The following is a 24,914-nucleotide window of genomic DNA, read 5'->3' as shown; positions in this document are numbered from 1 at the left end:
ACCTCATCAAAACCTCTAATCCAGGCGCTTCTCAAGAAATGACTTTGACCACCCGCCAAATCAAGTAGGATGCGAAAGGCTTCTTAGCCTTCCGGACAACCCAAAAACAATAATAAAACATTTCAAGAGAAAGATTAAAAAGGTTATGGAATTAGGGAATTGTAGTGGTTGAGCCCTCACCCACTACTGCACTCGTTGCTACGAATGGTCCCAGAGTGTAGCAGTTCTCGAAAAGAGACTGGACATTCTTAAGATAAAAAGACGCGAACACTGACTTGCTTTTCCAATAGGTTGCGTCGATTATACTTTGCAGAGATCTATTTTGTTTAAAGGCAACGGAAGTTGCGACAGCTCTAAGTTCGTGTGTCCTTACCTTCAGCAAAGCTTGGTCTTCCTCATTCAGATGGGAATGAGCTTCTCGTATTAACAGTCTGATAAAATAGGATAAGGCATTCTTTGACATAGGCAAAGATGGTTTCTTAACTGAACACCATAAAGCTTCAGACGGGCCTCGTAAAGGTTTTTAAATAGAACTTAAGAGCTCTTACAGGACATAAGACTCTTTCTAGTTCATTACCAACCATACGATAAGTTTGGAATATCGAACGATATTGGCCAAGGCCGAGAAGGCAGCTCTTTTTGGCTAGAAAACCAAGTTGTAGAACATGTAGCCGTTTCGGATGAGAATCCGATGTTCTTGCTGAAGGCATGAATCTCACTGACTCTTTTAGCTGTGGCTAAGCATACCAGGAAAAGAGTCTTTAAGGTGAGATCTTTCAGGGAGGCTGATTGTAGCGGTTCGAACCTGTCTGACATAAGGAATCTTAGTACCACGTCTAAATTCCAACCAGGTGTAACCAAACGACGCTCCTTCGTGGTCTCAAAAGACTTAAGGAGGTCCTGTAGATCTTTATTGTTGGAAAGATCTAAGCCTCTGTGACGGAAGACTGATGCCAACATGCTTCTGTAACCCTTGATAGTGGGAGCTGAAAGAGATCGTTCTTTCCTCAGATATAAGAGGAAGTCAGCTATTTGAGTTACAGAGGTACTGGTCGAGGATACGGATACTGACTTGCACCAGTTTCGGAAGATTTCCCACTTCGATTGGTAGACTCTAAGGGTGGATGTTCTCCTTGCTCTAGCAATCGCTCTGGTTGCCTCCTTCGAAAAGCCTCTAGCTCTCGAGAGTCTTTCGATAGTCTGAAGGCAGTCAGACGAAGAGCGTGGAGGCCTTGGTGTACCTTCTTTACGCGTGGCTGACGTAGAAGGTCCACCCTTAGGGGAAGTGTTCTGGGAACGTCTACTAGCCATCGAAGTACCTCGGTGAGCCATTCTCTCGCGGGCCAGAGGGAAGCAACTAGCGTCAACCTTGTCCCTTCGTGAGAGGCGAACTTCTGCAGTACCTTGTTGACAATCTTGAACGGAGGGAATGCATATAGATCTAGATGTGACCAATCTAGTAGAAAGGCATCTATATGAACTGCTGCTGGGTCCGGGATTGGTGAGCAAAATATTGGGAGCCTCTTGGTCATCGAGGTTGTGAAGAGATCTATGGTTGGCTGGCCCCAGGTGGCCCAAAGTCTCTAGCATACATCCTTGTGGAGGGTCCATTCTGTTGGAATTATTTGTCCCTTCCGACTGAGACAATCTGCCATGACATTCAAGTTGCCTTGGATGAACCTCGTTACTAGTGATATGTCTAGACCTTTTGACCAGGTGAGGAGGTCCCTTGCGATCTCGTACAATGTCAGAGAGTAGGTCCCTCCTTGCTTGGAGATGTACGCCAAAGCCGTGGTGTTGTCCGAGTTCACCTCCACCACTTTGCCTTGAAGGAGAGACCTGAAGCTTTTCCAGGTCAGACTTACTGCCAGTAGCTCCTTGCAGTTGAAATGCATTGTCCTTTGACTCGAGTTCCATAATCCCGAGCATTCCCGACCGTCTAATGTCGCACCCCAGCCTACGTCCGATGCGTCCGAGAAGAGAACGTGGTTGGGAGTCTGAACAGTCAGGGGAAGACCCTCTCTAAGGTTGATATAGTCCTTTCACCAAGTCAGACAAGACTTTATCTTTCCGGAAACCGGGATCGAGACCGCTTCTAGCGACTTGTCCTTTTTCCAGTGAAAAGCTAGATGGTATAGAAGAGGACGGAGGTGTAGTCTTCCTAGTGACACAAATTGATCCACGGATGACAGTGTCCCTACCAGACTCATCCACAGCCTGACTGGGCAGCGTTCCTTCTTCAGCATCTTCTGGATGGATAGCAGGGCTGGGGGCTGATCGTCTTGTTCAGCAACGTCCTCATCAGAGGGTTCCTCATCCGAAACTGATGAGGAAACGGCAACGGAGTGGGCAACGTCTGACTCGCTGAATCCGGTCGCACTGGTGGATGCGTGACGGAGCCGGACGCAATATCATGGAACTGCTGCACAGTCTGTGAACTGTCAACAACCATGGGTGCGCGAGGAAGTACAGCGTCAACCCGAAACTGTCTAGACTGTCTGGGTTGTGCAGTCAACACCCTACCGGGTTGCTGAGGGTGACGCACTGCGTCACAACAAGTCACCTCTGCTGGTTGTTGAACGTCCTGAACGTCAACAACCACCTCCGAGCGTCGCTTAACGTCAACGTGCGACTGGCAACCCACACTGGGTCGCATCGGTGGAGGAACCACCTCAACTGGCAGACGCGAGTAGGTTACCTCAGCGTCAACAGGGTGCACAACCGACCGGTTGGAAGGTTGTTGGCCAGAAGGAGGAACCACCTCAACTGGCAGACGCGAGTAGGTTACCTCAGCGTCAACAGGGCGCACAACCAACCGGTTGGAAGGTTGTTGGCCAGAAGGTTCTTCTCCGCATTTAAGTCCTCTATCAAGGACGCAAGCTTGGACTGCATGTCTTGCAGCAAAGCCCTTAAGGGTCTACGGGAGCAGGTGTGGCAACAGACGGGGTTAGCGACTGAGGCGGAACCATTTACCATCCCTGAAAGCCTTGTTATGTGTGACATAATAGTACAGCAAAACTTCAAAGGCTCGACAAAAGTTGAGAAGTTGACCTGTAAACAACTTGGAGCGTCTCCTGGCTAGGCGCCAGGGCGAGTCTACCAGAATTGAGAAGTCTATCTGGGCAGAGGCATGAACTCCCAAGCCGAGAACTTCTCTCGTGTCCTATCAGACTCTCGCTCTATAAGCCAGTTTAAAAGAAGGGAAATCAAAGGCTGTATCCCTAAAACTCCTCCTGGTGCAAAAACCAGTCGCCTAGCCAACGTGACGCTCTCTAGGAGAGCGAGAGAGCACTAGCTTAAAAACAACGGCTTCGAAGTAGCTAGGCCTAGTGTAAGTTCTGACGTTTAGGCGAACGAGGAGCAGCAGTTACAAGATCCGGACGAAGATCCTTAAAAAATCATCATGATTTAATTAAAGTCCATAGGAGGCTAAGCAGCTTAAAGCTCCTCTCCAAATGACAGTGTCCTCAAGGGAATATCAGTAGGAGGGAGAACAGCACTTTCTCAGCTACAGGAACCTTGTCCGATAAAAGCTAGGTTACCTCAGTGAGTCTCTCACTGGTGCATTAGTAGCAGACCAGAAGGCAACGTCATGTAACTGCTTGACAGTCTGTGAACTGTCAACAACTGAACTGTCAACCACAACAGGTGCGAGAGGACATACAGTGTTCACTCGAGACTGCTTTGACTGTCTATACTGAGCAGTCAAAACAACTCTAGAATGCGGAGGTTGACGCACCGCGTCAAAACAAAACAACTTAGACTGTTGTTGTACCTCGCGAACGTCAACGGAAGGTTCCGTGCGTTACTGAACGTCAACATGCGGCTGGCAGGGTACACTGGAACGCATGGGTGGCGGGACTCTCTCAGCTGGAGTGCGGCAGAAGGTCGCCTCAGCGTCCAGAGGACGCACAACCGTGGTTGGTTGTAGGCTAGAGGTTGGTGCAGTGTCAACCTTCTCCGCACGAAAGTCCCGCATCAATGACGTTAACTGAGACTGCATGGTCTGCAGCAAAGACCACTTAGGGTCTACAGGAGCAGGTGCGGCAACAGACGGTGTGACTGCCTGATGCGGTACCGCTTTGCCTCTCTTAGGAGGTGAGCAGTCGTCGGAAGACTGCAGCGAGTCCGAACTGACCCAGTGGCTACAACTGGGCCGTTGGACTTGCGCGGAAGGGACCGACTAGCGCTTAATAAGCTGCGAGACCTTGGTCCATGGTTTCTTAAGAGAAACCTCTTCCGCAGACGAGAAATAAATGGGCTCTCTCGTCTTTGTGTGGGTGGGGCGATCTTGGGTAGATACGCCCGAAACCACGGAGGGAAACGTCTGTTCGTTGATCAAGGCCTGACGAACCCATAAGTCGTTCGACATTACTTCTCCCCTGGGCTTGGGAGCTTGCAAGAGGTCCTGGACTAGGTGAACGACAGGCACGAACAGACGAACCCTCGGACGCAACACTGTAACACTTTGCGCATATCACTTTATCACTTTGATTTTCTGTTTTGCACTTATTTCACTGAAATCGAAACTTTTACTGATTTCTACCTGAAACACGCAATTCTACCCTAATTTAAAAGGTAGTAATTGCGAAATCAGTCGTATAATGCAGCTCATTAATACTAGCAAAAAACAGAAAACATATATAAAGATAAAAATTTCAGTGGCTGGGAAAGAGACTAAACACTAGTTCAAATAAACTACGTTTACAATCTCTCACCGCACATAGCCTGGGGACAAGAATAAAACCCTAGAAACGTTTTACCTTCTTCCCCGTACAGCGACTAGGGACGAGAGTAACGCGAGAACAACGTTACCCGCTTGAACGGAACGTTTTCTCTCCTCTCTCTCCCTCCGTCTCTATCTCTCTCTCTCTTTCTCTCTTGATTTCGCACCTAAGAGAAGAGCCCAATTATATATCGTCAAAAAAAACATGTTATTTGACTAAAGGAAAAAAACTGAAAGGTTTTCCAATAAAAAGTTCCTTTAATTTAGAATTTAAAACATTAAAGCTAAGAAAGAATGAACAAAACGTCAGAATCGATTTACTCTTACTGCAAAGTGAAACCGTGATACACTCTCTCTCTATCGTAACGATAGAGCGCATGTTGAACGTCCTGAACGTCAACAACTGCGTAGTCTAAAAAACTAAACGTTAGTTCATCTTTGAAAACAGTACGAAGACTATCAAAGAAATTCTTTCATAAAACATTAAATTTAAAAAGTTTTAAATTCTTTAAAGGCTAAATACGATATAACGGGCTCAACGTTGATTAACTTCGGTTCCAAGTTAGGACCGCCTACTATCAGGAAAGGTCGCATGTAAACAAAACATAAAAATTATCTTTATATGTTTATAATAAATGGAAAGTTAATCGAAGAGGCCTAATAAAGGCGGAGAGATATAAAATATATAGATCTATAACGTGTTAAGCAAAATTACTAAAAACCTAAACACACTTCCGTCTAAGGGAAGGGTCGGCCATTTAAAAGTGAAAGAGAGTCCATACTCTCTTTGTCACCCTAATTAAATCTATCCAAAACGACTTCAAGTTTTGAGATGAAGATAAAACACCTGCATAGCGAAAGCTCAAAACTAGAATAGTGTACTTCACCAAATAGTTGTGAAAACAAATCCAGTTAGTAACAGCGTATTAGTAGGTCTTGCCGGTAGCCCGACAGAGAGAAAATTGGTTCTGTGTTTACATTGAGTACTGAGTACCTGCTAGACAGATGGCGCTGTTGATGTACACCCCCTACCTGCATAGCGATCGCTGGCGTATTTTGAACGTAGAGTTTTCTGTCGAGCAACAGAGTTGCAGCCTATATAATCACCGGCTAAGTTTAATATTGAAAAATATATATTCACCAGGCATAAAATGAATACAGTAAAATTAACTTATCAGCTGATTTGACTAACCACTAATGAGCTATTGTTAACATTAAAAAACTACAGCATATTCTAAATATTGATTTAATTTAATGACAAAGGCTAAAAATTTTCTCCAATTCTTCTATCGTTTCTGTTTCCTTTACATTTTTTTTTTATTCACAAATATTTCAATTTATGTTTTTCCTTATACTGTACCCTTATTTCCTCTTATTAAATATCCTTATTCAGCATTTCTACCTATCTTCTATCTATATCAACTTATTTTAATCCAGATTTTGTAAACAAGTTTACGTTATAAAATATTTCATAAATTTTTCCCCACTCTTTTCCATCCATATACCAAAGGCACTTCCCCCAATTTTGGGGGGTAGCCGACATCAACAAGAACAAAACAAAAAAGGGGACCTCTACTCTCTATGTTCCTCCAGCCTAACCAGGGACTCAGCCGAGTTCAGCTGGTACTGCTAGGGTGCCACAGCCCAACCTCCCACATTTCCACCACAGATGAAGCTTCATACTGCTGAGTCCCCTACTGCTGCTACCTCCGCGGTCATCTAAGGCACCGGAGGAAGCAGCAGGGCCTACCGGAACTGCGTCACAATCGCTCGCCATTCATTCCTATTTCTAGCACGCTCTCTTGCCTCTCTCACATCTATCCTCCTATCACCCAGAGCTTTCTTCACACCATCCATCCACCCAAACCTTGGCCTTCCTCTTGTACTTCTCCCATCAACTCTTGCATTCATCACCTTCTTTAGCAGACAGCCATTTTCCATTCTCTCAACATGGCCAAACCACCTCAACACATTCATATCCACTCTAGCCGCTAACTCATTTCTTACACCCGTTCTCACCCTCACCACCTCGTTCCTGACCCTATCTACTCGAGATACACCAGCCATACTCCTCAGACACTTCATCTCAAACACATTCAATTTCTGTCTCTCCATCACTTTCATTCCCCACAACTCCGATCCATACATCACAGTTGGTACAATCACTTTCTCATATAGAACTCTCTTTACATTCATGCCCAACCCTCTATTTTTTACTACTCCCTTAACTGCCCCCAACACTTTGCAACCTTCATTCACTCTCTGACGTACATCTGCTTCCACTCCACCATTTGCTGCAACAACAGACCCCAAGTACTTAAACTGATCCACCTCCTCAAGTAACTCTCCATTCAACATGACATTCAACCTTGCACCACCTTCCCTTCTCGTACATCTCATAACCTTACTCTTACCCACATTAACTCTCAACTTCCTTCTCTCACACACCCTTCCAAATTCTGTCACTAGTCGGTCAAGCTTCTCTTCTGTGTCTGCTACCAGTACAGTATCATCCACAAACAACAACTGATTTACCTCCCATTCATGATCATTCTCGTCTACCAGTTTTAATCCTCGTCCAAGCACTCGAGCATTCACCTCTCTCACCACTCCATCAACATACAAGTTAAACAACCACGGCGACATCACAAAATCCCTGTCTCAGCCCCACTCTCACCGGAAACCAATCGCTCACTTCATTTCCTATTCTAACACATGCTTTACTACCTTTATAGAAACTTTTCACTGCTTGCAACAACCTTCCACCAACTCCATATAACCTCATCACATTCCACATTGCTTCCCTATCAACTCTATCATATGCTTTCTCCAGATCCATAAACGCAACATACACCTCCTTACCTTTTGCTAAATATTTCTCGCATATCTGCCTAACTGTAAAAATCTGATTCATACAACCCCTACCTCTTCTAAAACCCCCCTGTACTTCCAAGATTGCATTCTCTGTTTTATCCTTAATCCTATTAATCAGTACTCTACCATACACTTTTCCAACTACACTCAACAAACTAATACCTCTTGAATTACAACACTCATGCACATCTCCCTTACCCTTATATAGTGGTACAATACATGCACAGACCCAATCTACTGGTACCACTGACAACACAAAACACACATTAAACAATCTCACCAACCATTCAATTACAGTCACACCCCCTTCCTTCAACATCTCAGCTTTCACACCATCCATACCAGATGCTTTTCCTACTCTCGTTTCATCTAGTGCTCTCCTCACTTCCTCTATTGTAATCTCTCTCTCATTCTCATCTCCCATCACTGGCACCTCAACACCTGGAACAGCAATTATCTCTGCCTCCCTATCATCCTCAACATTCAGCAAACTTTCCAAATATTCCGCCCACCTTTTCCTTGCCTCCTCTCCTTTTAACAACCTTCCATTTCCATCTTTCACTGTCTCTTCAATTCTTGTGCCGGCCGTTCTTACTCTCTTCACTTCTTTCCAAAACTTCTTCTTATTCTCTTCATATGACTGACCCAGTCCCTGACCCCACCTCAGGTCAGCTGCCCTCTTTGCCTCACGTACCTTGCGCTTTACTTCCACCTTTTTCTCTATATTTTTCATACTTCTCTATACTATTACCCTGCAGCCATTCTTCAAAAGCCCTCTTTTTCTCTTCCACTTTTACCTTCACTCCTTCATTCCACCATTCACTGTCCTTCCTCATGCTGCCTCCAACAACCTTCTTGCCACATACATCACTTGCGATCCCAACAAAATTTTCTTTTGCTAACTTCCACTCCTCCTCTAAATTACCAGTTTCTCTTACTCTCACCTCGTCATATGCCATTTTCAACCTTTCCTGATATTTACTTTTTACCCCAGGTTTTATTAGCTCTTCAACCCTCACTAGCTTCCTTTTACATCCACCTACTCTATTCCCCCACTCTTTTGCTACAACCAATTTTCCTTCCACCAAAATATGATCAGACATACCGTTAGCCATACCCCTAAACACGTGCACGTCTTTCAATCTTCCAAACATTCTTTTAGTTATCAACACATAATCCATTAATGCCCTTTCTACTACTCTTCCATTTGCCACTCTTACCCATGTATACTTATTTTTATCTTTCTTCTTAAAAAAGCTAGCACTTATTACCATCTCTTGTTCAACACACATATCTACCAGTCTCTCACCACTCTCATTTTCACCTGGTACACCATACTTCCCAATGACACCTTCTACCTCTCCAGCACCCACTCTAGCATTTAAGTCACCCATAACAACTACATAATTCCTTCTACCCAGTCCTTCTACACACCTAGTTAATTCATTCCAAAACTCATTCTGCTCTTCTTCACTTTTCTCACTACCTGGCCCATACGCACTGACAAACGCCCAACATTCCCTACCCAACCTAACCCTTACCCACATTAACCTAGATGATATCTCCTTCCATTCCACTACTTTACCTGTCATCCATTCACTCAGCAATAAAGCCACACCCTCTCTCGCTCTTCCCCTTTCAATCCCAGACACTCTACCAGACATTTCACCAAACATCACTTCACCCTTTCCTTTCATCTTTGTCTCACACAAGGCCAATACATCCATCCTTCTACTTCTAAACATACTTCCAATCTCACATCTTTTACTCTCTATCGTACTACATCCACGCACATTCAAACACCCCAAAACTAGAGTGCGGGGAGCAGTCACTCTCCCCCCAGCTCCATCTCATTGTTGCTGTCTCACAGGATACTTTTACAGGAGAGGGGGTTCCCAGCCCCCTCGTCCCGTCCCTTTTAGTCGCCTCTTACGACACGCAGGGATAACGTTGGCGCTATTCTAATTGTTTTATGCCCCCGCGGCCACAGTCTTATTTCATAAAACTCTAATTAACAAATGTCAATTATTTATATTTTACAAATTGTAGCAGAGAATGTCCCAAAATTACATAGGGTGTGGATCAAATAAATCTAGTAAAGAAATTTTTCCTTCAAATACTCTTGACCTGAAATTTTAATTTATGAATTTGAGGCCCGACTCAGGGACAACATAGGGAAAACTTTACAGTTACACTAAAAAGTAAAAGTTAAGAAGCAAGATTGTAAGTAGAGTAGGATATAAAGCAAGTATAGCTGAGGGTCCAGGAACACTGGAAGAACCCTTAAGTAATATCTACAGTACACACCGCGAGGAGCACTGATGGTACTAAGGGTAACTGAAATTGGACATGAAAATGCCAAACTTTAATTCAACAGAGTTGTATGCTGAAACTTTACGCTTTGATACATCCCCGAATTGAGGATGTTAGTACACGATGTTGGCTAAATCGAGACATTCAGCACTATTTTGATGGATGAGAATTCAATATTAAAGCTTTTCTTATACTTACTACCAACCATAAAATTATTTTACAAGTACAGGTATTTCAATACAGTACTTACCTGCGGTTCACCTTGCTTCCCTCGGAAATTTAGATGTCCACCATTAAAAAGTTAAGATACTTACCATTCTCCAATAGTCTTCTCCCCTTAGTATATTATGATTGGGTACATAATCTTTGGCAATCTATGGTAAAGAATATTATCTAAGGTACCCAACACAATTCTCACATGGTTGTGCTGGCCTGTTGGTAATGTCCTAGACTGGTGATTGCCAGACTGGGTCTGGAGTCCTGCTCAAATTCGTTAATTCCTTTGGTCGTTGCAACCTCACCATCCTTGTGAGCTAGGGATGGGGGGTTGGGGAAATCTATAGGTCTATCTGCCAAGTCATCAGCAGCCATTGCCTGGCCCTCCTTGGTCCTAGCTTGGAAGGAGAGCGTATTGGGTCCTGATATGTATATATGATCAGTCTCTAGGGCATTGTCCTACTTGATAGGGCAATCCCGGCAATGTCATTGTCCCTTGCCTCCGCCATTCATGAGCGACCTTTAAACTTCGTCTGATGCAGGTGGCCTTTAATTCCGGAAAATTATTCCTCTTTTTAAGCCTTTTTTTTATAAAATTTCACAACAAAAAATTACATATAAAACTGAAAACACATGTAAACTAAAAATGTTCAATACTTCATAAAAAATAATGCACCCCAACATATGATCAGTAGTTGGAGTGTTTCTCTCAACAAAATTATATCTGCAAAGATAGAATTATATTGTAAGTTAAAGAATGAACAAACCACATCGAAACTATCAATATTATTTGCAAAATTCAATTTTCATATTACGTATTGCACTGTACTGTGTTTACAGAATGAGTCGGCCTTTGCATACTACATTCTTTGGTTACCAGTCACATTTGAATAACAAAACATCACAGTTAATTCTTAGTAGATGCTTTGAAATGTGCTGAAACATCTGAGAATTTCATAAAATATTATTATTAAGATATAACAAAAGCGCAGTACAGTATGGTACGGCTATTCTCATGCTTTTATCTAAATTCGGCAAACATTGCTAATAAACCATCAAATGTACTAGATATACCGGGTATGACTGTTATGTTTTTCTATTAGATGCTTTAAATATCAAGTTGAAATACATTGGTATTTTTTTCTGTGTAAATAGCTTTTCTATTATGTTTAAAACGCTTCCAGAAGGCTAAAATTAAGGCCAGATTTTTGTTCAGACAGCCTCTACAATGTTTAAAATTTTTTCAGAAGACTAAAATTACTGCCAGATCTTTGCTCAGATTATTTACATTTATTCTCAATAGTGGTAGAGAGGACTCACATGGTAAAACAAATAAAAAAAAAAAAGTATATAAATATAATGACGAACAATTACCTTGATATAATAAATTTCTTTAAAGGACACGTGAACAGCTAGCATACATTTATCATCAATTTCTAAAGCTACTGCATCCAAAGAAAATATTAATAACATTATGTACATGCGAACAAATCAAAATTTCAATAAACTATAAGGTTTAGCAAGACTACTTTCAATGTATTTTCTACTGTATAAAAAGATGCAAATTTTTTCAACAGTAGTTAAAGGTGGACAAAAAGATTCATCATCTGACAAGCGAAAAAAATTAGCCATTTTGTTAGCTTGGCCTATCAAATAATTCCCCCTAGTTACCTAAAGAGCAACAGCTCACCAGAATAGATTCAGCAATACAGTATATTTAATAATGCCATTATTTAAGTTTGTTAAATGTAATAACAAAACGAGACGGTTTATGTGAAGACTTGATCTTTTACCTTCTTGATATAAAAGTTAGCTTACCTACTTTTAAGAAAAAAAGAAAAAAAAATTAGTCTAGGATGTTGAAATGCAAATCCATAAACCTTTAAAAGCCTTAACCCAATGCAGCACAGGATAGTTATATAACAGGAAAAAGTAAAGACTTATTCTGTTATCAAAGTGGATTTTCCAATCTTTGTGAAATAATTTTCTTTTCTATCAAGTTACCGTTCTGCACTTAGTGTTACATAAATGTGAATACTTTCTTGTATTTGGTATTATATAACTATATATACTAAAGTATTACTTATACAGTATACATTTTTTCTCTTAGATTTTTTCTAGTTATATAGTTGTCTGGGAGCGTTATCAAGTTGGATAGCAATGATTCGCAGATTTTCAACATACCCCGGGGTCTCTGATACCTAAGCCCTGCGAACGTAAAGGTCCGACTGTATAAGACATGTCATTACATGAAAAGAATCAATAATAAGAGATCCCTAAACAGAAAACAAACTTTCTGTAAAAATCTTTGAGTCATGCATGGGCTTACATGTATACAGAAACGATTGTCATTAGATGCAAAAGAATACTGTACTGTTACTGTAGATTGTATTCAATATAAAAAAGGACTTCAAAAAGGGTAAAAGAAATAAGTTATTAAATTCCAAAAACAAAATATACGAGGGCACTAGAAAGATAGTTATAATGGTACATAAAATGAAAGTTCTAACTAAAGTGCATTGTGCTTACCTTTAAGGGAATCGGCCAAAAATGGAATTAAATATGTGTCCAGGGATTTATTCCTGCTTCAATGGCATCACAACTTGCAAATATTAAAATGTCAAATATATAAGAAATTAAATAGGAAGTAAATGATATAGTGTCCGTATATTTGAGTCTTGGTTTTAATGTCTAATTATAAAAATAACAATGATTGTTTAGTTAAGAAGAATTGCTCAAAATTATTTAAAAAACTCACGAGTTTTGCCTCGTATGCAATTTGTTTAGTTTGGTGTGTGTTTTGCAGGAATCAGAGAAAACTCGTCTGCAGTTGGTCCCTTTAAATAACAGCTGCGCTGCCATCAAATGCAACGGATAAACTTTCAATTAATCAGTGCATTAAAAAATTTAAAAAGGTATGCATTTTGATTTACCTTAATTAACATATCCTAAACAAATCTTATAAGTTTTTAGAAAAGGATAGTAAACTGAGTGTGTGAATGTATTATAATAACCCAAAAACACACTAAAACCAAGACACAAATTTACGGATACCCAGTATGATCAAAGAAAGCAAAGCTAAAAGTATAATATAATCATAAGCAGACAAGCAGATTAACCGAAGTAGGAAAAGAATAGAGATCGCAAATAGGCTATAAATAAACGGACAAAAAAAAAAAAAAGGATTAAGTTTATTGAATGTCAGCAATTTTTAAGGAAACACCATAATTATTATTGCCATTACAGAATATTCTGTATTAGCAGATTTAAATGACCGAAAAGTATGGGAAATATACAAAGAAATACTGAATATAAAAATTTATTCCTACACTAAAAGTAAAACTCCTTTAGGGACAGAAAACGAAGATTATGTTTCAAAAGGTGGACCACCTATTATTTATCGCTTCTTAGAAGAGACCACTTGAGTATGCCGTGTGACAGTTGACATACCATCAATAAACTTGGTTTTGAAGAGAACATTGGCATTATTGAACATACCATCCTTCAAAGACACAACGATAAACTGAAAAGTAAAAAAAAAAAATATAAACAAAAACTTGAAAATCCATGAGAGAGAGAGAGAGAGAGAGAGAGAGAGAGAGAGAGAGAGAGAGAGAGAGAGAGAGAGAGAGAGAGAGAGAGAGAGAGAGAGATTCTTTAAAACTCACTTAACATTTTTCTACCTATCATAAAAATTCTTCAAAACTAACTTGATATTCTTTCTACCTATCATGGAATCTTGTTTTATGCCATTCTGCTAATTTCTCTAACTGAAAAATAAATGTAAATTAAAAAAAATAAGCTTTAGAGCCAAAGCTACTGAAATAAGCAGCGAAACTGAATTAATCAAGCAATAATTTGTTGCTTATACATACATACATATACCAAGGCACTTCCCCCAATTTTGGGGGGTCGCCGACATCAAACAAATGAAACAGAAAAGGGCACCCCTCCTCTCTATGTTCCTCCCAGCCTGACAAGGGACTCAACCGAGTTTGGCTGGTACTACTAGGGGTGCCACAGCCCACCCTCCCACATTATCCACCACAGATGAAGCTTCATAATGCTGAATCCCCTACTGCTGCTGCCTCCACGGTCTTCCAAGGCACTGGAGGAAGCAGCAGAGCCTACCGGAACTGAGTCACAATCGCTTGCCATTCATTCCTATTTCTAGCATGCTCTCTTACCTCTCTCACAACTATCCTCCTATCACCCAAACCTTGGCCTTCCTCTTGTACTTCTCCCATCAACTCTTGCATTCATCACCTTCTTTAGCAGACAGCCATTTTCCATTCTCTCAACATGGCCAAACCACCTCAACACATTCCAATCCACTCTAGCTGCTAACTAATTTCTTACACCCGTTCTCACCCTCACTACTTCGTTCCTAACCCTATCTACTCAAGATACACCAGCCATACTCCTTAATCAAACGCATTCAATCTCTGTCTCTCCCGTCACTTTCATTCCCCACAACTCCGATCCATACATCACAGTTGGTACAATCACTTTCTCATATAGAACTCTCTTTACATTCATGCCCAACCCTCTATTTTTTACTACTCCCTTAACTGCCCCCAAAACTTTGCAACCTTCATTCACTCTCTGACGTACATCTGCTTCCACTCCTACATTTGCTGCAACAATAGACCCCAAATACTTAAACTGATCCACCTCCTCAAGTAACTCTCCATTCAACATGACATTCAACCTCGCACCACCCTCCCTTCTCGTATATCTCATAACCTTACTCTTACCCACATTAACTCTCAACTTCCTTCTCTCACACACCCTTCCAAATTCTGTTACTAATCGGCCAAGCTTCTCTTCCGCGTCTGCAACCAGTACAGTGTCATCCGTAAACAACAACTGATATACCTCCCATTTATGGTCATTCTCGTCAACCAGTTTCAACCCTCGTCCAAGCACTCGAGCTTATACATACATACATATGCCAAGGCACTTCCCCCAATTTTGGGGGGTAGCCGACATCAACAAATGAAACAAAACAAAAAGGGGACCTCTACTCTCTACGTTCCTCCCAGCCTGACAAGGGACTCAACCGAGTTTGGCTGGTACTGCTAGGATGCCACAGCCCACCCTCCCCCGTTATCCACCACAGATGAAGCTTCATAATGCTGACTCCCCTACTGCTGCTACCTCCGCGGTCATCTAAGGCATCGGAGGAAGCAGCAGGGCATACCGGAACTGCGTCACAATCGCTCGCCATTCATTCCTATTTCTAGCACGCTCTCTTGCCTCTCTCACATCTATACTCCTATCACCCATGGCTTTCTTCACGCCATCCATCCACCCAAACCTTGGCCCTCCTATTGTACTTCTCCCATTAACTCTTCCATTCATCACCTTCTTTAGCAGACAGCCATTTTCCATTCTCTCAACATGGCCAAACCACCTCAACACATTCATATCCACTCTAGCTGCTAACTCATTTCTTACACCCGTTCTCACCCTCACCACTTTGTTCCTAACCCTATCTACTCGAGATACACCAGCCATACTCCTTAGACACTTCATCTCAAACACATTCAATTTCTGTCTCTCCATCAATTTCATTCCCCACAACTCCGATCCATACATCACAGTTGGTACAATCACTTACTCATATAGAACTCTCTTTACATTCATGCCCAACCCTCTATTTTTTACTACTCCCTTAACTGCCCCCAACACTTTGCAACCTTCATTCACTCTCTGACGTACATCTGCTTCCACTCCACCATTTGCTGCAACAAAAGACTCGAGCTTATATTTCATAATAATAATTACAGAAGACCAAGTGTTTTCAAAAGTACTTTACCTGTGAATGTTTAAAGTGGGTGCGAAGCATATTTCCTATGTTCTGGGTGTGGGACAGATCTAAAGCTGCATCTACTTCGTCAAGGATATAAATAGGAGCTGGTTTGAATAACAGCAAAGCCAAAATCAATGAGAGGGCAACGAGCGATCGCTGTCCACCACTCAATTCTGTTAAGCTTTCTTTCCACACATCTCCAAATGCAACTTTAACCTAAAAAAGAAATAGGATAAAAAAAGTGAGCATCATGAAATGAAAAAAAAAATTATACTATTTCCTCTTAAATTTTCCTTTCTTTATCAAACTTGTAACTGATTTTCAAGAAAAATGCTGCTAAGAGATATAAAGATATTCTTAAAGTATAAAATAATTCAAGATATATGGGCTTTAATCTTTTTTTTAATGTATTACAATCAATAAAAGTACAGTAATACCTCGGTTTATGAGCATTGTACCAGTCTGCGAGCAAAAACTTCCCTCTGTATGACCCTTTTTTGTGGACAAGTACTAATGAGGCTAGCACAAAATATGTCAAGCAGTACTCATACACCCTACATGCAGTATTAAATTTTTACTCCATTTTCATGACCTTTTAAAGAAAAGGCAAAAGCAGTTATTTATAGATAGGTTCCTCGTCAAAAGTGAATGTAAGTGTAAAAAAAAAATGTCCAAACAATAAATAAAGCGATTAAGTTAGCGATAGTCAGAACTGATAGGTTACCTAAACCTCTCACGGAGGGGGATACCCCATCTGAGCAAGTACCCTTACGTTCTCCGCTCTGGTATTCCAGCCACGACTCTAAAGGTCAATATTTTTTTTTTATAGTAAATTATTAATTTGTGTTCTTTCTGATGTTAGGGGTTATAATTCTTTAAATAACATTACAAATCCATAATCATCAGTGTATAGGTGTATTCATGGACATGTGAAACATATCGAAGCAATTATTGCATCTTTATTTGTTAAAGGAAATATCGTTTTAATTTATGAACATTTTGGATTAAACTCATATACCAAGGTACTACAGAATTATAAATCAGTTAAACGAGAGCACGAGGCATATATCTAGACTAATAAGGGTCACAGAAAGGATTAGTTTACAGTCACCGCTGAGAAAGTAAATTAGCTCGCAATTAGAGGAAATGAATTAAATTCAGGAGGCTGAAAGCAATTCAGCTTGGGCTGAGAAGCTTTTATTCGCCTAGTGTGCTACATACAGCAGCACACTGCAAGTGTTGACCTTCATGTGCAATGATGAATAAGAAAATACCCATCAAAGTACAGAGAAGTGTTTTGTAAATTTTAAATATAAAACTAAAGATTCTGAAGAGGAAGTCACTTTAGGAATAAATTTGCTTCATAGATCAAGTTCTTTATATACAGCCTTTGAACATAATCAATTACCTCACTTGGAATGCGTCCTTAAGATCTGTGTTTAACACTTTTAAAATACAAGATATATAAATATACAAAGCATATTTCAGTAGATATCACATGCGATACCCTAATGTAACATAAAAATTCTGATTTCAGCACCATACATTGTAAGGTTACCAAAGTTGAATAAACCAATTCAGGTCTGCACCTTTATTTTTCGTTCCCTCCAAATCCTATAAATTTCTGTGTTGTGTCCAACAAAATTCAATAATCTCAGATCGTCTTTGTCTCTGGTCTGCCAGATGGAAGGTGGACTCATAATCCAATTACCCTGTGGATTACGGAAAATCCATTTTGTAGAAGTTCACATGAATTACCATTCCTTTTGGCCCGTATTCACTTTGATACTTTAGTAGCTACCTAGTCACTCAACGTGTCATTTGGTTATCTGACTTCCTTAGGTGCAACTAATTTGCACATCGCTTCCACATCTTGAAAATTCAGCCATTAGCAATGTTTGCTTCATTTCTATCAGTGATTATAGTTTTGTATGAAGTATTCATATTTTCATCACCTGTTATTGTTGCAGTAAAAGTTTCAAAGGTTAAGCTTGCCACCCCCTAACTTTAATAAATTATTTCCAAGTTAGCCCACAAAAATCAGTTTTTACTTTATTGCAAAACTTTGGTTATATTGATATTGATGTTAATAAGAATAACTAATTGTTTCATTTACTGTGTGTTTTTTCTGGACCTTACTTGAGGGTGGGGCTTGCCATTCAGGACCTACCCCCCTCCGTTGGATCTCCTACAATAGCGATCCCCTGAGGAAAGGGTGTGTAAAGAATTTTCTTCCTTTGTCAAACATAAAAAACTTTAACTTCGTAGACATAAGCAACGTGGCTGAGAGGTAATATTCATCAAAATAATATTACATTTTCTTGAGAAATCACTTAAAAGGGACTACACCGCCTAAACATACATACATACATATACCAAGGCACTTCCCCCAATTTTGGAGGGTAGCCGACATCAAACAAATGAAAAAAAAAAGGCACCTTTCCTCTCTCCGTTCATCCCAGCCTGACAAGGGCCTCAACTTACCTCCAATCCATCGAGAACATCTAGGCCCTCGGGGGGCTGCAGCTTTGCTTGTGTACCCGGTAAAAGCATGCTAAAGATTGAACCAAAGTCACGATTCACTTGCTCCCACGCTTGACGAAGGGCTTCCTTCTTTTTCTCATCTAATTCCCGGATGACTTTTTCAATCTTGGCTTTATCGTTCTCAACAATGCGTTTCTTACGCATCAAATCATTATACTGTAACAGAGTAGATCAGCAGTTAAACTTCTACATCATGAAAAAATGCAACAGCAAAGTTTCTCTGGAAACTTTTTGATAATTGTAAGATATGTAACTGAAAACTGATGATCCTCCTACATAATTTATCTGTATTAATATAACAAATATTTAACTGAATGTTTGAGGTTCACCCATGAATGTTTTATTTAAAAAACTTTTATATTATTGACTGTCAGTAACTTAACGGCTAAGGAGATAAAAAAGAATAAATGTCCTCTATTTAATTCTGAGCTTATTTATTACAAAACCTTCACACCTTTAACCTGTTAAGCGTCACCCACGTGATAAACCGTTCACCGCGATCTACTCGGTACCGCCTTCAACTGCATATTCCGTTCATGACTTTAACTGCCTTTATCAAGTCGTCAGTCTCGTGATAATACGTTTACTCGTATAGTAAGTATAGGATCACCACTTGGCAACACTCTCAGTATATGGGGCTGTAAATAGAAACTTATATGATGTCTGGCAACTATTTTTCTGAAGGTAGCTTGATGTTAGAAAACTGGTTTCCTTTCAGTGCGCTTCGGGCGTTCATGCAGATAAGGTTGTTTGTTTTCCTTTTACAATGAGCGGTCTAAAGGTGAAGGTTATTTCTTTAGATGAAATAAACGATACTGTTGTTGAGGAATTTGATAATGATAACCTGTTTGATAATGAGAGCACAAGTTCTGAATCCTACAGTGATGAGGATATTGAAGAAACAAAGTTTTCTTTCGATGCAGAGCGAAAATGACTTCTCATTGCCAAATGACTGGACAACGATATTTCACAAAACTATATAGGAAAGGAAATGCCGAGAGAGAGAGAGAGAGAGAGAGAGAGAGAGAGAGAGAGAGAGAGAGAGAGAGAGAGAGAGAGATAAAGTGGATAAATAATGTACAAATATATGACGAACATATTTGAAAACTATAGAGGAAATGATATGGAGAGAGAGAGAGAGAGAGAGAGAGAGAGAGAGAGAGAGAGAGAGAGAGAGAGAGAGAGAGAGAGAGAGAGAGAGAGAGAGAGAGAGAGAGAGAGAGAGAGAGGGGGGGGGACTTGTCCCTTTGCTTTTATTGCTGATCCTGGCGTAAGATTTACAATTGAAGATAAAAAGAACCCATTAGAATATTCAGTATTATGTAGCCTTTTGAAATGAAATAATAGTAGTATTAATTGTTTTTTGATTCCACCATTTAATTAATATCCCTACTTTTAACTATAAATATGAATTATAAGCATAAAGAAATGATATTAACATTGAAAAATTATAATTTGTGAAATGACCGCTCAAGGCGAAAAAAGCGTGATGGTACGTTAGCGGCAACCTGGTCCAGGGGGGACGCTTAACAGGTTAATCCTAAAACTTTCTCACCTGTTCCTCAGCTTTCCCCAACATGTTCATAGCCCTAAAATTGACATTCTTTGAGAGTTTTGCTTTAGTCTCTTCTAATTTGGTTATTTTCCGACCAGCCTCAACAGGATCGTTGGCTGCAAAATCATAGCTAGTATTCGGTTGACCGAAGAACTTGCGGTCATCAGCGATCCATTCGTGCTCTGCAAGCATGTTGGCGACCTGCAAGATATATGAATTATAAATAATTTTAATGAAAACTCCAATTCTATTATTAACATATCTCAAATTTGGATATCATGCACATGGGAGAAAATTAAAATGAGAGAAAAATATAATTGCTCATTAGAAAAGACTATGAAACACAAAATTCATTTTATATATCAAATGTGGATAGATTTATGACTTTAGGCTATATGACCCAGTTCTGGACAGAGGAAGCCATAAGGAGTTCCCAACCTTTTTGTTCTTCTGTACACCTTATGCATATTTTATAGATTCCTGTGTACTGATACTGATATAATTCTATTACTCAATTTCATAGCAGATTACATTATGTATTGCATAGTACCCAATGTAACCCCTGAAGAGTAAAAATGTACCACTGAGGGTACATGTACCCCAGGTCGGGAACTCCTGCCATAAGGGGTCATTGTGCAACTGGGGGGAAAACCCCGTTACCCCTGCTGTAACACCAGGAAGTGTAAGTTCCAAGGTTGGACAGCAAGGTAAAAGAAAGAAATCTGGAATATATTTTAAAGAATACTGATGGGTTTTGTTTAAAATTATGGCATCAGGATGTAACAAAAACTTGAAAATGCCTCAAAGTTTACAATCAAAAAGGAAAACTAACCCGATTTTCTGCTTCTTTAGCCTCAGACTTGAACTTTGACAATTTATGGTCCAACTGTTTGATCTCAAGCTGAGCTTCATCGCTACCCTTGATAATCTGTTCTTTCTTGGCGGCCATTGCATTGATTTCTTTGTTTTGTCCACTCAGTAGTTCCTTCTGGGCTTTAACATTAGCTTGGGCATCGGCTACCTCTTTCTGAAAAACAAAGGCAAAAGAAATTTACTATTTATTCTTACAATTTCAATCTACCAATCCCATCAAGTGAAGTCTGCATATAACTTCTCAGCTTTGTACACAAAATTCCAACCACATTAAATCTTAATCTAATTTAATGATAATAATATTACAAATCTGATTGGAAAAGTTGTTTCAAGTTCTCTTAAAAAGTATCAATTACTCTCAATAGCAATAACACCTAATTTCAAAACTTGCTTAACACCTTGCCACTTTCACTGTTTCAAGTACAGGAGAGTATAAAGCAGGGAAATTCTGTATTACCTTTTCAGCATTTACTTCTTCTTGTAGAGTTTTCAGCTGTGCTTCATACTGCTTGATAACCTCTCCAGATGTTGTAATCTGCGTTTTGGTAGTTTCAATGCTTTGCTCTAATTCACATATTTCTAACTTCACACTTTCTTCTTCCTGCAATTTACATTTGAACAATATCTGTTAATGCAATATACAATAGCTCTCACGTACAGCACCAGAAAAATAAAATGTTATGGCCATTCATAAAATAAGGATAATTCAATTACAGTATGGTCTTGTTAAATTTTCATCCAATAATGTCTCTTCTGGTTGAGTGTCATTCATTTAGAGTTTCCAAATATTTCTTTACACATCCAAAAAGCCGAAGCAATAGATAATCCCAAAATTCTTACTAGCTGGAAAATGCTGGAAGTCCTACAATGTCAAAGTGAAAATATTATTGACTCATAAATTTTTAGTTAAAATTTGATTAAATTTAACTTCAATATCTAAACATGACCTGCTTTTAACTGGGTTAGAACTAACATTCCAGATTTAAAGAAATACTGTACCTATTTGCATACAGTATATAATTCTAAAATAAATAAAAAATCTTATCAAAATAGGCTATTCATTTCAATAACCAACTTTTTATAAATCACTGCTTTTAATTTTCGTTGGAATTCTCTGCAAATAATAATCTCAATAAAAGGACAGGGCACCCACACTTAATACAGATCAACCACATATCTGAGTGTACAGGGGATACAAGTCTTAAAATTGAGTCATACAATTTTTTCAGGAAAATTCAAGGTAGTAACCTCTGTCATTACTACAGAGTAGTTAAATGAAACACCAAAAACATGACGACTCTCATACAATGTTCCTGAAGAATGAAGTCTTGAATGAGGAATTGACAAGAGAATAGAATGGCTTGAATGAAGATTGAAAAGTATTTCTATTACCATTTTCAGTGTCACAAAAGGACAGGTACTTGAAACTTATCGGACGTAAGGGAATATTTTTTCATCTAGTTTACCAATACGGTACTGACTTATGGAGGTTTCCAATCAAATCATCAATTTAACCTTAAGGTTTCAACTCAACACTGAAATGTAATTTTTAAAAGAATTCGTTTCATATTTGGGAGTAAAAAGAAAAATGCTAAATTTTTTTAATAATAATTTGTATTTCTCCTAGCTATACAAACCCAAGTTATTTAAAGGGGTTTACTCTGTTGCTGTTCAGCTACGACCAGAATTAAGGAAGTCGTGGGATTCTGATAGCAACATATGGTTACCAGCATCCCACCCGAGCCGGGAAGAGAGGTTGAGTTACAGTGACTTCAATCAAGACTTGAGAGGTGAATGAGGTGAGAAATTTAGACTAAATGTCTAAGGTTTGATCAGCTGGGATATATACTTGTGACGTTGATGAAGTGGGAAATTTAGACTAAATGTCTAAGATTTGTTTAGCTAGGATAAATACTTGAGACGTTGATGAGGTGGGAAATCTAGACTAAATGTCCAAGGTTTGTTTAACTAGGATAAATACTTGAGACATTGATGAGGTGGGAAATTTAGACTAAATGTCAAAGGTTTGTTTAGCTAGGATAAATATTTGAGACATTGATGAGGTGGGAAATTTAGACTAAATGTCAAAGGTTTGTTTAGCTAGGATAAATATTTGAGACATTGATGAGGTGGGAAATTTAGACTAAATGTCAAAGGTTTGTTTAGCTAGGATAAATATTTGAGACATTGATGAGGTGGGAAATTTAGACAATGTCTAAGGTTTGTGAAGTTGGGATAAATACTTGAGACGTTGATGACGTGGTAAATCTAGACTAAATGTCTAAGATTTGTGAAGTTGGGATAAATACACAATTTTCAAAAATTTGTAGTTTGTTCCTATGAGAAATAAAAAACATTGTCATTTAAAGGAGGGTCTTCCTTAGGAGGAATGTAGTCTCAGTGGAAAGTAGGGTGCTTGGTAGACCCTTGACCCATAGGATAATAATGAAAATCTTAACCAGTTCATAAGAGAGGAAAAGTAGAGATATCAGCCTCATGAGCAAAAGGTGAGAGACTGAGTCAGCCACAAGTTTGTGAAATGTTTGAACCATTTTATACTTATTTAAAGCATGTTCAAACTTGAGAAATAAAGTCAGAGATATTCTTACCTGCATAAGCAGTCATCTATGTTGATACTCCCAAGGAAAGGATGTTCGTAAGAGAAGAAAGAAATCTTTCATTCAAACCTCATACACACATGCTGATAATAACTGATGATTGTGAAGAGATAACCTTCCTGCAAAGGTATAAGTCTCAGACTATTTGCTGTTTAGCCACCATTGGGCGCAAAGAAAGTATTCAGTGATCTGTGGGTGATAATGTGTGGTGAAATTGGTCTGTCTCTTCCAAACACCAGCACTAAAAACTTGAGCTACTGAATGGTTCTTGTGTAACACTAAGGTTGCGGCAACACCACGTACAGTATGTCATGAACTTTTGGAGGGGCCCCAGGTGGTTATTCTCCCAAAGATTTATAAGCTACAAGTACGACTTTACATAACCAGAATGATATGGTATTTTTTTGTTACTCCCTTTTTGTTTTGACTTGTACTTACAAATAAGTTAGGGAAGGATAGACATAAGGGAGCAGTTCTTTTAGGTAACGATGAACTGTCCTTACAGCACAAAGTAACAGACAGTCCTCATCATCAGTTACCTCCTTGATCGCTAAGATGGAGGAGTCAAATCTATTATCATTAATTGTTGGATTTTGGGTCTTAATAATAAACTCTGAAACAAAATGACATATCTTTCCACCCCCTGGAGTATGAAACAAGATAAGATAGGCCATGTTACTCGCTCACTATCTTTAAAGATGCTAGATCTAGAAGGAAGAAAGTCTTGAAATAACGGTTCTCATACACACTTGAGAAACACTCTTAATCACAAAAGCACCGAGAGTTAAGAAAATGCACAAAGCAAAGCGTACCATGGCCAGCAGTTGAAGCACCGTTAGACCAGAACGACAACAATGAGTTGAGTACCGCAAGTTACGCTACTAACTGACACGAGGGGATGCTGGCAACCATACAATGTTACTAGAATCCCTGTTTCCTTAATCATGCTTATAGCCAAATCTTTAAATGACAATGGTTAGGAACAAATAAATAAATATATAAGTACAGCTCACTAAATAATCTAAATATAAATAAAACATTTCTGCAATGCCTTGTATTGTGAGGATAATTCATATGTTTTGAAAACCAATCAATTAAAAAAAGATCTCATAAAAAAATATTAACTAAAATACTTAAAGGTTCCTCCAGTTGACAAAGATATGAAAGTTAAAAGGTTGGACATCAAGATGGAAGAAAGGAAGTAAGAACAAGTTATAGTGAAAGGATAAAAAGTGAGTGAAGCTAAGGGTAGAAAAGATGCTTTAAGTAATGCTTAAGTGCATTGCTCAAGAACTAATATGACTCACAGAAATATCCCTTCACAATCAACAGCCTTAGCCAACTATCTTCAAAGACAACAAAAATAAATAAAAATAGATA

The 24,914-nt window shown here is 39.3% G+C and overlaps 1 protein-coding gene across 1 annotated transcript in view; it reads right to left on the bottom strand.

Moving 5' to 3' along the window:
• Window positions 1-13,432: 13,432 nt before the first annotated feature.
• SMC2 (structural maintenance of chromosomes 2) overlaps window positions 13,433-24,914 on the bottom strand; it is a 51,197-nt gene continuing 39,715 nt past the window's right edge. Inside the window, exons 18-23 of the mRNA XM_068387005.1 lie at window positions 21,374-21,517; window positions 20,876-21,070; window positions 20,044-20,244; window positions 18,429-18,644; window positions 15,951-16,160; window positions 13,433-13,652 (exon numbers count right to left, since the gene is read on the bottom strand). Coding sequence (XP_068243106.1) covers window positions 13,527-13,652; window positions 15,951-16,160; window positions 18,429-18,644; window positions 20,044-20,244; window positions 20,876-21,070; window positions 21,374-21,517 — 1,092 coding nt within the window. The 3' untranslated portion in view covers window positions 13,433-13,526. The remainder of the gene's footprint in view (window positions 13,653-15,950; window positions 16,161-18,428; window positions 18,645-20,043; window positions 20,245-20,875; window positions 21,071-21,373; window positions 21,518-24,914) is intronic.

The sequence above is a fragment of the Palaemon carinicauda genome, chromosome 14 (genome assembly GCF_036898095.1).
Source record: "Palaemon carinicauda isolate YSFRI2023 chromosome 14, ASM3689809v2, whole genome shotgun sequence".
Taxonomy (NCBI): domain Eukaryota; kingdom Metazoa; phylum Arthropoda; class Malacostraca; order Decapoda; family Palaemonidae; genus Palaemon; species Palaemon carinicauda.
The sequence above is the reverse complement of the archived record's forward strand: the minus strand, read 5'-3'. Positions and strand labels throughout refer to the sequence as shown.